The 13658-nt window shown below is 40.3% G+C and overlaps 1 protein-coding gene across 1 annotated transcript in view; it reads left to right on the forward strand.

Moving 5' to 3' along the window:
- LOC136775336 (neuroligin-4, X-linked-like) overlaps window positions 1-13658 on the forward strand; it is a 211866-nt gene that overhangs the window by 37944 nt on the left and 160264 nt on the right. Inside the window, exons 2-4 of the mRNA XM_066730019.1 lie at window positions 8739-9294; window positions 10595-11013; window positions 11428-11603. Of these exons, the coding sequence (XP_066586116.1) occupies window positions 10766-11013; window positions 11428-11603 (424 nt within the window). The 5' untranslated portion in view covers window positions 8739-9294; window positions 10595-10765. The remainder of the gene's footprint in view (window positions 1-8738; window positions 9295-10594; window positions 11014-11427; window positions 11604-13658) is intronic.

Raw genomic sequence — 13658 nt, forward strand, 5'->3', positions numbered from 1 at the left:
TTCTAGTCTCTTTTCATTTCAGCAAATTAACGGTCCGAGCTTTTGTTCGAAACAAAGCGGTTACTCTGTCTTTGTCCTTAGCCACTAACATTTTTTCCTTGCCACAGAAAGAGTTACATTGAAATAAATTAGATGCTTTTTCTACCCCATAGTACACATTTTATTCTGCTTACTTCGTTTAGGAAGTAAAGCTGCGAGTAAATAAGTGCTGCAGCAGAGCGTAAAGAAATTTTTCAGTAAAATAATACAAAGTTAACGGGTACTCCAATTATCACCTCTAATCCGGGGATATGTAGTTTTGGCAAAGTTAGTATCAGCGGTGATCGCAGCCGCATTTCGAGGGACCGATGGTGGTCGATCGCGTATACGCTTCAGGAGTTTTGCAGCGATTGTTCCGAAATCCACAGTAGCCTAGCGTTCTCCGGAGACCAACTAAATAAACGGCTTTGGCAAATCCCTTCCGATTCGTATCCCCATCAATACCCAAGGAGGATTCGGCAGTATGTGTTTCGAGTGCCAGCCTTCTGCGATCCAAAGTATATATCTGCAAGCAAGTAGCATTGTTACTCGCTACTCGATAGCTTTTGCGTCCACCCTGATCGGCCAATAATCCTCATCGCTACGTCAACTTTCTGGACAGCGACGGGACGTATGCAGTCGATCCTGCGTCGAGCGATCCTCCACCAGATCGATATCCTTGTACGTACCATGCATGCAATCCTGCACGTGCGAAGCATCCAGTTCATTTTAACGATCGAGCAACGAATATTCAATCCTATTTCATCATCGTCCCACGCGACAAATTTTCATTGGCTCGTTCTCCGGAAGCAGCTGACTCCTCGATCCTCCAATTGGCATTTGGGTCAGCAGCCCCACTGTTTTATCCTCCCTTTTATATGGAGAAAGGAATTTTCGGATAATCCTTTTACGGCTCGCAGGAGCGTTAAAGAAATGGCGGTGGTGGTCATAGAGCTCTAACAGCTGGAATAAAGAACATTTAGGTAGGATCCGAAGAATCAAATTAAATGTCTGAGTGAGCAGCGAGTGTTGTTGGCCAAGCGGAAGTGGCGCGGACTAAATGAGTCTCGAGATTTTCACAAGTATCTCTCGCGAGCCCACTGAATTCAATTCGCGGAACACAATAACGACAAAAGTTAGTCACTTTGTAGGTACCCATTCGACTTCCGCTTTTCACGAAACGCAGCACCAAATGGATACTGCCTGCGCGCTCGTGTTATAGTCCGAGTGAGAACGTTATCTTCCACCGTTGCGTGGCTATCAGCTCGCATTTGCTTTCTCCTTTCATGCCAACCCAAACCAATTCGATTGTTGCTCGCGAATGCCTTTATTTCGCGTTTAACCGTCCGAATCGTTCCATTTATTTTCGCTGGCCACCTAATTTTATAGCCCGCTCGAGCAGTCCCATATGATAAATTATATACACGGATGATATATATCCGTTGGGCAATCTCTGTCAACAGCTATCACACACCATACAAAAAACTCTGTGTGATTTCAACATAATTCATTCCCTTGTCCAGATGCACGCGCTCGGTGATCGTATTTAGAACGTTCTCGATTAAAACGTTTCGCGATATGAATCTGCCACCTGTTTGTATCTTTGTTTGCCAAAATATTTCCTCTTTACGAGCATCGTTATAGACATTATCTTCCTAAAAAAAGAAGCTTTCATGCCAAATTAAATAGTTTTTATTGTAAACGGAGGCACGAGTTATATCGCGTTTATGAAATAAAGTATGAGATAAAAATACGATATGTCGATGGATACAGAGGGAGAGTGCAACTTTCTGCCTTCATATTTGAATGGCGACTAGACGAATCTCTTGAAATCGCAATAGCAGTCAATGTCGATAGATAATTCAGGAAACCGGAGGGCCGCTGTACATGGAACTAATATTTCTACCCGATTAAATAAGTCTGCCATGTACCACACTGTATTGCGTCTGGCCAAAACTGTGCTACTCTACTGCATCCAATATCTATACACATTGAAACTCGAATGCGGATTAAAACAAAGCTTTTTGCTCCATTCGGTTGTAAATATAATAGCCTCTTTTGTGGAGAGAAAAGTTGAAAAAAATTTAGATTTTTTTCAACGTCGATTGGTATTATATCGCATTGACGCTTAGCCACGTGTTGTAAGGATTTCGAGGCTCCAGGGAACTTGGAAGTTTCCTCCCCGCTCATTTATCAGGTTACATATACTAATAGAGTTAAGGGAGTTATGGCTTATAGCTCAGATAAACGTATATCCAGTTATTTTATAAGGAACGTTTTCCCTGTATCATGGAAGAGCGTTATTCAGATCAGTCTATAATAAAGCCGATACTATAATGTATCTGGTGTAACGTGTAGAATACAGTAATGTACACTGCTGAATCAATTAATTTTTCAACATTTTGTTAATTTACTAGATATAAAAGAGCTCGTTAATGATCGAAACAGACTGAAATAATGCGAGGAAGCAAATCATTTCAAAAATAGCCTTTGACGTTTTGGTATTTCAGTGGCAAAGCTAAGGGAAACTTTAATACCAGGCGTGCGTATAAATTTATGTTGTAATTAAATGATTGTAGCGAGAGGACGAAATTAAAAGATAAATATTGAAATGAGCTTATACCGTGAATTTCGTTTGAAGGGTGGTGCAATTTATTTAACGAGGCAAAGTCTGGCTGCTGCATATGGGAGTGATTAGAAAAGTTACTAATTTAACGAAAACACATATCCCTAATATAATGCACGTGTACGAAATAGTCGAAGTGTCCCTGATGGTAGAGGCATTGATTAACTATATTGTCCCTGCAGCGGAGTCGGTAGTCAATCCTGTATTTTGGGGTTGTCGAATATCGCATCGCGCCTATGGTCGTTGTATTCCAATCTAGTTTCACCAGCCTCTATATAGCTATCAAAGTAGCAAATTATGGTTCTACTTATATTAAAAGCTGACTATTCAACCTTTGAATTAAATCGAATAACCACTCCCTCGTAACTTATTGTATTAAAAAATTATTTATTCAATAAACAAAAACCCTGATTAAATTTTACTAAAATATAAATTTCAATAATCGTCCAAAATAATTTATTCGCTGTATTTTCACTATATTAACGCCGATGGACTACGCGCTCTACCACTTCTATTCTCTTTCACGATCAAGTATATTAGTATTATTTCAAGTTATGCGATAACTATAGTATTATAGGGATCAGGTTATCGACTGGCCACGAGGAATGTGTCAAGGTTAGTTACGGTGTTTAGGCTGAAGTTGTTGCAAGAAGCCTGTGTGGCGACAATGTCCTTGATAGTAACGAGCTCGTAGCATTACCTAGCGATAGGGTGATAAGAGTGGTCGTTGGATAAAAACGGGTCATCATACATCTGTTCGCAGAAGCAATTTTTTACACTACGTTTCTTTTAAATCAGATACGAACGTTATTTACTTTGTTGATGACTGAATGTTTGATAAAGCGTAAACGTATATTTTTAATAATATTAATGAAGTATATATATAATTAACATAGATAAAACTTGTTGGACCAATGTTGAAACTCGGTCATTTTGATGAATTATGCTAAATATCACGTACAAACGAATATAATTGGTATCTTAAAGGAGATACTTGCTGCTTTTCACTGGAATGTCAGACCGATCCTCGTTACAAGTGAAAACGATTTAACGCTACATTATAATCGCGTGCCACACAATGCAACGATTACCCACGCTAGCTATCCTATCCCAGAGATTTCCTACCGCGCTTTCGTGCTGTGCCCGACGCTTTGAATAATCAAATAAGGTTATTAAAACTAAACGATGGCTCTATCTTGGCTTCCATCGTTATCGTAATAAAGCTAGGGCAAAAATCTATGACGCAACTCGAAGCTGTACATCGCGAGTGAAAATATGTTTCAATCTTATTGCGATACGAGGGCAGGAAGCTCTTTGATCGTCAGCATGTAGATGTTGGTGATCAAGAGACCGAATTACCGAGGGGTAATCCAGGCAGTTGTAGCTGGGATCAGGCTGGAATTAGTTCCGTTCGGATGTAATTACTATTTTGAGCCCTAGGATTCAGTTGACCGATTTTTGCAATGACCCGGATTATTCGTAGCGTAAATTCCCCGTGGTTTGCGGCTATCGAAACTTTTTTCATTAAATTCCTGTACGAGATTATATTCTATAACACGTACCACTCTGCGGTAAATAAATAAATAAACGGAAAATCGTCGATTGCGCAATCGCTTAGAAAGGAGGAAACTTTTTATTTCGAACAAAGTAATTATTTTCTTGGATACTTTTTGCCTTCATTGTATTCCTCTAATAGGACTCTCTCTTTGACGCTTCTCAAAGGTTAGAATCAGTCGGGTATTTTTTTATCTTTTTTCCTTTTTTTTCGGGGAATGCATTAGTGAAATGGAATCCTCCAAAGAAGCTAAGAGGTGAGCTTGAATAGGCACTGGCTGAAAGATACTGTTCTAGAAACTGATTGATATAAGGACTAAGCAAATATCGATTCGGTCATGGTAGAATCCTCTCGGTCACTGCGACAAAGGAAATAAAAAAAAACGCTAACTTGATCGACAAAGATGAGCAAGCCTTTTGTTCGCTTCATCATTACTGCTAGCTACAACCAATTCGTCCCTCGACTCCCAGCTATCGTAACATCTATATATATATATATATATATATATATATACGTCTTCCAGACCATTTTCCGACTCTCTTCGTTATCGACAAGATATATCTTTAATATCATTATGCCGTTACGTCGAGATCATTCGAAGCAGCCATAATAAACGTCGAAGCCTCGTTCATGTCGAAAATCAAATATCCAGTGCCCATTTTTTCATTCCGATGCAATTATTTAAACACACGTTGCTAATTAATATTATCGTTCCATATCATGATCAGAATCGAGACTACTGCTGTATTTCAATTGTGTAATATTGTCAATTAACACTGGCGATGTGGTAATTAACAGGGACCGTTGTAGAAAATACGGATTTCGATGTTTCGAACGCACACAGCTACTTTATTATTAACGCACCGTTGACGTCACAATATAATTGCACCGACTAGGCATGAAATCTATATTACACGCTATTCTGACGATGGACCCATTACGCGTGTGGCAATTTCAGAAGTAATGACCCTATCGAGTTGTATCGGTATGTGTCTAGTGCTATATCAATATATCGATTCGCTTCGGTGAAAATATTCACAGATGAGTTTCTTGCCTGATCTCGGTCTGTCTATCCGCAGTGGTGAAATCGACATGAAGAGGGAGAGAGAGAGAGAGAGAGAGAGAGAGAGAGAGAGAGAGAGAGAGACTCGTCGCAGGCACGGAGAGAGCTTGAATGAAAAAGCCCTTCACACCGAACTGAATTTTTCGATGTTGTCACTGGATTTTGACGCCTCGCTACAATGCGTGCTGTAGTTGCCAGGAAAATTGAAATCGCGTATGTACGTGTGTGAAGGAATAACTTTCTATACACGTATATACAATATAAGAAATGAATAATAGTAGTGGTTGGCAAAACACAGTGAGATCAACATTCAAATAGCAGAAAATTTACAAAACCCACTCGTCGAATCAGATATTCTAATCAAATGGAGAAAAACACTTAGTTTGAGTAAAAAATCGCAAATATAATTAATTCTTACGTCCCCTCCCTACATAGTCCAGATATGCAAATTGTGGGAAATTATAAAATCAATAAAAAAAATATAGCGGTGTTTTACACAGGTGGATTAGTTTCGAGTGAAGAGAGGACTTAACGTCACAGGCTGATATAAATCGACACTGGAATGGAATTGATGAAATTGAAAAAGAGAATGGATATACAGAAGCGAGAGAAATATCGTTGACCCTGCGTGCGTTGATACAAAGTCAGTGTTTCTTGGATATGTATATATGTGCGAATCGCAGTCACAGGATTGGCATATGGAACTTGTCAGTTTATGCATACAGGAAGAGATGTATCTCGACGATATCTCGCACAATGGAAAGAAAAGAAGTCTGTCTGGCGTAGTGTTAAGGGGCTCGGGGACTTCCGTGCCCGTTCTAGTTCCGATCGATTTCAGCGTCGATGCGCGCACAACACACGCATACTTAGGCAAGCACACAGCTGCATTTTTTCGCGTAAAAGACGTTGCCGCTTTATCGAAATTCGATCGACGTCCTGGCACGTCAGGAGAAGCTCCGGCAGTCCAATAATTTGTGGCCTAGTTCGCAATTTCTTTCACACCGTATATATATATATATATATATATATATATGGTGACGGCTTATCAAAACTTTCAGCGCGGATCGCAGCATCGTCTAAATGACTCGTACTTTGTAATTACACGCGACCCTCGCGTATATCCCTTAATGGAACATGCTTCAACGTGGCTTCTTCCTTTTATTTTCAAATTGTGTATTTCTATAGAGACAACTCAAGCTATACGTGCTTAACGAAATGTAACCTTGTTTGAGAATTAGGGTGAAAAAATTGCGAATAAAATTTGGTATCCGATTTGCTTTATAACGCAACGTTCAAAATATGTAGTTAAATTAGAAATTGTAGTTAAAAATTAACTAATCATTTTAGCGCAGGAAATATTATAAAGCTGGCGGTGCAATAAGACGTCTCTGTAAGGTAAATTAGAGGATACATTGTTAAAACCCTATTAAACAAAACCGGTATTAGTAAATACTGTAACATCCATCACACGGAATTAGGGATTTTAAGCTGTATCCTGAACACAGTGCTCAAAGGGCTGCACAGCTAATTCGTGCTTCGAGGATAACTTTATTATAACGAGATACGTGGATAGGAATACTTTATTAATTAATGAGTTTTTAGGAAATAGCGAATGCACTGATAAACCTCTATATTTTATTAATTTCCATAAAGTCTAGCAGCAAAAACAATTGGACTCTGCATTAGTCGAGTATATTGGCACTGAATGGAAAGTTGAATGAGTGATTTGGGGACAATCCGAGCAAAACTAAATTGGAGATGTATGGTTCGTCGTAGAAAGGAGTAAGAGAACTTGAATGTGCGTATATACATGGTCGTTAGAATTTGTGTGGATTAGCGCAATGCCGCTTGAATTCTAGTGGACAGTACGGAACAATTATTGCTACTTGGCGAAGTGAAACAGTTGCTGTGGATTTCGTGCACGACCAAGTTTAGCCTTGGTCGGCATGTGCGGGCGAAATATCTACGGGTCTATAAACATCATAACGTATGCTGGCAGTGCGCTGTGCATGAAGTCGTTTAGCTAACGGCATGTCGACTGCCGAGTGCCGACCAGCAACGCATTTACCGTCTAATTCGCCAAGTCTTTGGTCAGTTTGATAGGTCCCATAACACCAAAGTCGCAGAGTCGCTTGTTTATTAGTGAACTATCGCCTATAATCGGCTATACGTAGACACATTACCATTAGATACATTGATTAACATATATCTGTGAGCTGTCTGTATATATCGAATCCATGTTACGGATAATCCCACTTGGGAATACGGTTACTTTGAACGGGAACTGAAACAAAACCTTGGCCATTCCGTGTAGAAATATGCTATGTCATGGAATTCTCACTTGGAAGATTGGACTCCTTTTCATACACGTGAAAGATTCATTCTTAACCTCGTATACTTTTCTGTACACTCATCTGTGGTTACCTCGAAAAATATTACATCGCATGTACAAGCTTGATAGGTAACTAATACAAAATTAGTGTATCGAATTGTTCAGACACTGCCTATAAGTAATAGTTGTGTTAAAAACTAAAGAAAAAATATAGATTTGTGCCTAAGTATCCCGCAATCACTTTGATGATAAAAATAATGACGTTAGGAAGGGCATAAAAAAACAGATAATTTAAAAGATGACACAGTTCTTCATATGAAATAAATAAAAAAATGTCTTGCACGTAGAAACGCAGAATAATATGAATATCATTCTCGATTAGCTTTAAAACAGAGTGAACGTTTACTGACAAATATAAAATGTATTGTGAGTGAAAGCACAAGGACCTCGTGCAAACAGAGAATTCCTCTGAAACGCAATATCTACTTTGAAAAATGAGTCGAATTTTTCAAATACCTGTGCGTATATCGTCTATTTTCTACGATATAGAAAAATTTTCCAAGCATAGGCAGAACACTGATGGAAATAGATCCACATGGGCGAGTCCTGAAAAATATCCAGCTTTCAACGGAAGCGAAGATGCTACAGTGTTGGTCGTTTACGTAGTGTGGCTACAGTTAGGAAATCTCTCTACGTGTGTATATATATATATATTATCCAATATCTCTCTAGAGGAAGTGCCAGGTATTCGAATAGGCACTTGACCGATCTCGCACTCTACCCGATCGTCCGTCCCCTCCTGACTAAGCTTTTTATCTCAATTGGCTTATAAAGCGAGCTCGATTCAATCCGCCCCTTGGCCCCATCCACTTCACTATCTACCTTTTGTTACATCGTCCCATCAGCGCTACTCTTTTTTCAACATGGGTGCTTGTAAAACGATCAAGTTTCTTCTATCGTTCAATCTCCCTCACCATTAGTACGCCCTTCTCCCTCCCTCTTTCTCTCCAACACACACACACACACACACACACACACACACACTTTTTCTTAGTCCTAGCAGAAATCTGGCAAAAGGCTATTTTTCCAAGGCCTCGATTAGCGACACGAAAATTAATTACCATTTGGTTTCTTTGTGTTTCAGGAGCGGTAGGCGGAGGTGCCGGGTGCAAGGATTTCTTTGTGTCGATGAGGGAGAGCAACGGGTGTCACAGTGACATCCTGTCGAAGGCAAAAAAGGCAGTAGCGAGGCCAGGTTATTTGAATCGAAGCGACGCGAGCGAGCGACCAGTGTGGGATGGGACCTAGAGGCGATTAAAAAGTTGGCAAAGGGGCGAGTTTAGCAAAAGGAGGAGGCACGCGTTAATCGAGGAAACTGCTGATAGCGAGCCTAATTAAACGTATAAATGAGAGTGGGGAGGGGCGCGTACCGATGCTTTTGCGATCCACAGCCTCCTCGAGTACACGATGAGAACTGTGCATCTCCACGATAATGAAGAGCAATACTAGAAAATGAGTCTGGGTAACTAATTAGCACCAGTAATCTGAAGCTCTGAGAAAAAGCCTACAGACATCTCTAACTCTTTCAAAGATGCTCTAGATCTTCTTCTACCGAGTTTCTTAGACCCTCCGGATACTCAGCAAAGTCCGTCACAAAATTCCAGAAAGAACTTAATTAAACTCGATGATCGACTTCATAGGTAAGTTTTGCCAGCCTTTGTTCGCTTCTATATATATAGACAGAGTTTGAAAAATATTCATCGAAACTTTAGCTTTTATTGAAATTGGATAGTACCAAAATAGTAGGAGAAGAATTACTGGAGAATCTGTCGTTGTTCTTGCAACGTACAATTTTTATGGTGAAAGGAGGAAAATGGTAAACTTATATCGCTATTTACGTTTTCTTGTAATCTCTGAAATGAAAAGAAAGACAATTGCTCATAGTCGTGATTGTATAGCTTCGGTGTGTTTTTCAAAGTAAATAAAGCACGAGTGTAGTCGTCGGCCAAAAGGATCATGTTTGCACGAGAAGAATTTGCCACGCAATGTTATCAGAAAGCGAGCATTGAAGTGCACATTCACCGAGAGATATGTAAGAAAGCGAGCGTGGAGTGAAACCTCGTTGATAAGGAAGAGAAATTATCCAGTAAAGTGACGGCCTCGAAACATCTTATCTTCCGTCTTTCGGCCTTCCCGCTTGGATGACGAGAAGAACGTGATCCCGTTACGGGAAGCTGAATTTCTCTCCCTTCCAAGTCGATAAGTACTGATTTCCATAATGGCTCCACGTACGAGTGCACTCACTTATGCCTGGCCTCTCTCCTTCACCCTCTCTCTCTCTCTCTCTCTCTCTCTCTCTTTCTCCCTCGCCAACCAACCAACACCCCACCTCCCCCACACCCACCCCCGCCCCGCCCGACTGCACAGTATACTTTCGTGCGATGCAGCTTTTATCGCAGCGTGACTTTTGCTTTTCAAGCTCGGTCATTATACAAAGCTGTAATTACTATATCTTTATAGCTGCTATTCGTGCGATAATGAATAAATATTTTCACAATAGCCACCCAACTAGCTTTATTATTACGACTTCCAAGAAAATTCTATATACCGACTTTCGTTTCATGCTGGCTTTCCGATTATTTCCATTGATAGCTGAGATATGAATATTCTCCGCAGTCAAAGAGACCATTTATTCGTATGGCAGAAATTAATAATGAAGAAAAATCATTGTTCGTTCTTCATTTATATATTTTGTTATAAAAAATAATCACTCTTTACGTTAATAATATCGATATAGCGAACGAAGCTTTTGAGACCCAAGTTTTGTCAATTTAATTTAATTACGAAACTCTGTCTATATCGTAATACCATGGCAAGTATAATCTTATGGTATTAAAGTAGCTCCCTAAACCTCAATCTTCGAATCTACCGTAATAAAACTAGCTTGATTAAAAGTGGCAAGAAGATCAATGTAATTAAGAAGACTTTGCTATTTTACAGCGAGGGTAAAGAGGGTGTGTCGAGGTGATGCATCGATACATGCGACAGAAATTAGGAAGGCCTAAATGTCGGAGTGCGGAGGGACGCGGTGATAGAGCCGGAGTTTGATCGGCAGGATCCAAAGGGGTGTGAGAGAAAAGGGGATCGTAACTCGCGGTGTCGGGGAGCAAAATGGAAGTCCTGCTGATCCTCGTTTGTCTGATAGCTCCACCGACCTTCTCGCTCCAAGTCAAAAATAAGCTGAACCCACGAATCGTACCAACGCGTTACGGTGATGTGAAAGGACTCATCAGGACGTTCGAGAACACCAAGTTCCTGAAGCCGATCGACGTTTACCTCGGCATACCGTACGCCACTCCACCCATTGGCAACAACAGATTTTCACCCACCAAAGCACCCAGTCCGTGGGATGGAGTAAGGTTAGTGAAATTCTCCCTTTACATTTCAGACTTTGCCCTCCCCATCTCCTTTATTTGCATTTCGTACAATAGCGCTCGATGTGTCTTGCCAAATACCTACTGCAAATAAGTTTCCTTTCTTTTATTTATTTATTTATTTTTTTTGCAAAACTAAGCAGCACTAAGTCGACCTATTAAGGAAATACAATTATAAACATAGAGGTATATAGGAAATTATTTAAGTAAAGAGATGTGTGCAAAGGGATTAAGGAGGATTGAAAAATAATTGAATTGTTAAAGTACGGTAGGAGCAGCAAGGATTTTCCTAGAGCAATTAAAGCTTAGTCGTAGTACGGTAGCTTTATTTGATTCGAAATGCACGATACGTTTGGATATTCCACGTATGAATGATACAAAGTGAATTGTGCTTTGCAGATTATCGGATTCGGTTGGTCCGGTTTGCCCTCAAAAGCTTCCAAACATCTCAAACGAACAGGCGGCACTAGAGCGTATGCCGAAAGGAAGACTCGAGTACTTAAAAAGGTTATTGCCTCATCTGCAAAATCAAAGCGAGGATTGCCTGTACCTGAATATTTATGCACCTGCCATGGGTAAGTTTCAATCAGTTTTCATTATACCTCGACTGATTTTAAATGATAGAAAATTAAAGTAGCGAAGAAGAAACGTACATATGTATATGTATGTATATGGTAGAGGGGAAAGCTGCAGTAAAAGGTACACCGTGGTCTGGTTAATTGCAACGTTCAGTGCTAATAGCGTAATTACAATTTACCGAATACTTTAACACGAGTCATCCTGGATCTTTCGTGTTTTTGCGGTCGCGTTACGACCGCATAAGCCAACTATACAGACTTTCGTATGTTGCACAGAGAACTGCGTTTTTATTCCAACCACACGTGCGCATGATCGGAACATTTTCACGGTTCATTCTCCTCCTCGTTAGACCGCAAACTAATTTTAGGAGTCACTTTCGCTCGGCGTGCCATCGATTGCTGAATTACTAAACAGGTGTGGTAACTGAATAACCCATGAAAATACTCTTATTTTTCTCTTTCCACGATCGATATGGCGTAATGGTTATGATACAGCTTATTATAAATTTTAATAAAAGTTCTGGTAAATTATAATAGCTTCATTTATTACACGCCTCTATAATTATGTTTCCTTTTTTTTTTTTTTTTTTTAATGAAAAAATTAAAACTGCATGAAAGGCCGCAAAAGTTGAGTTTAGAAAATTCAATGGGTTACCGAATATTGGCTTTTAGTTGTTTTTGTCGAGCATAACGCGAGAGAAGTATAAGAAAGTAGTAATGGAAGGGCCGATAAATGACAGAGGTAGTTGATGACAGGGGAAATATGGTGGTAAATGTGACACGTAGCTGAGGATACGACAAGGACTGACGCAAAGGCGCCGAACGCTGTACATGCGCACACAATATATCTCTCCCTCGTGGCTCTATTCCTGTACAGGCGACACCCTCGCTTCTCACGTCCTGCTCCCCCAACCGAGAGATTCAGCTGCTTTTATTTCCTTCGCGGCACGTATGTTGAACAGGGAATAGTTTCAATAATCGTACATCATTGCATTTTCCCCGCGAAATAGAAAATTTTGCTTTTCCACGCCAGGATCCTATATGAACCTTTCACTGCTTTTCTTCCCATTCCTTCCAACCCCTCTCTCACCCTCCTTTGCCCACATCTTCCTTTTCGGGAGCCTTTCGATCTTCCTCCTCCTGCACGCCAGAAATTGAATGGCAGAGACGAGAAGAAGCATTTTTCGCTGGTAAGTGGCCAGCCCTCCGCGAGCGTATAGATTCCTCTGGCGAATAGAAAATTACCGAATGGCGTGCGGAGTAAACAAAATATTAACATCACCAATAGAAATCTATCGAGTTGCCGAATTTCTTTTAAAATTAGCCATTTGCATTCTCCTCTTTTCTTCCCTACAATTATGTCTCCCACAATAATCTTCGTGCTGCGATACTCGTTTAGTGTCGATTAATCAGAAATCGAATGTTATATTATATGCATTTTATCATTGAGACGTTCGATAGGATTTTCCTTGATTAAATCATCCCGATAGTCCCGGTTATTCCGAGAATGTTTGTTCATCCTCCTTTTTTCCGGATGCTGGAAACACCCTTTCGACGTTTAATTCGTACAATTAAAAGCAAAGTTTGGCGTTAAACGAAACTCCGAAGTGGTAATACGGGGGATTGTTAAAGTGGTTGGAGGAAAAAAATCGATAGCCGAGTTTTTTCTGGGAGGTTGGTGAGTGCTATGGAGCCCACTTTGGGCGAAGACGGAGCTAACGAAACGGTCGACACTTAACACTAGGGTTCTTTAACGACTACGCGAAACGAGAGATGGCCTGGAACAACGCCGTTTATAGGTAGGAAAACATTCGCCCTTTTCCACCGGCATCTGGGTCAGACCATTTTCATCTCTTTGTATCGCGTATGCACGTTCGCATTTCAACAATGAAACATCTCGACGTACATGTAAGCCGGAACCGGAAACCAGAACGCACACCCGACCGGTGCCGTCGCCTCGGCAAGTGTCCAGAATACAAAACTACTCTCTTATAGATGCAAACTCAACGAATTCTCCCTCTCATCCTACAACTTTTCTTCTTTTTTTTCTCT

This window comes from Prorops nasuta, unplaced genomic scaffold (genome assembly GCF_024137725.1).
Source record: "Prorops nasuta isolate Cenicafe-Biocafe unplaced genomic scaffold, Cenicafe_Pnas_1.2 PNAS00008, whole genome shotgun sequence".
NCBI lineage: Eukaryota > Metazoa > Arthropoda > Insecta > Hymenoptera > Bethylidae > Prorops > Prorops nasuta.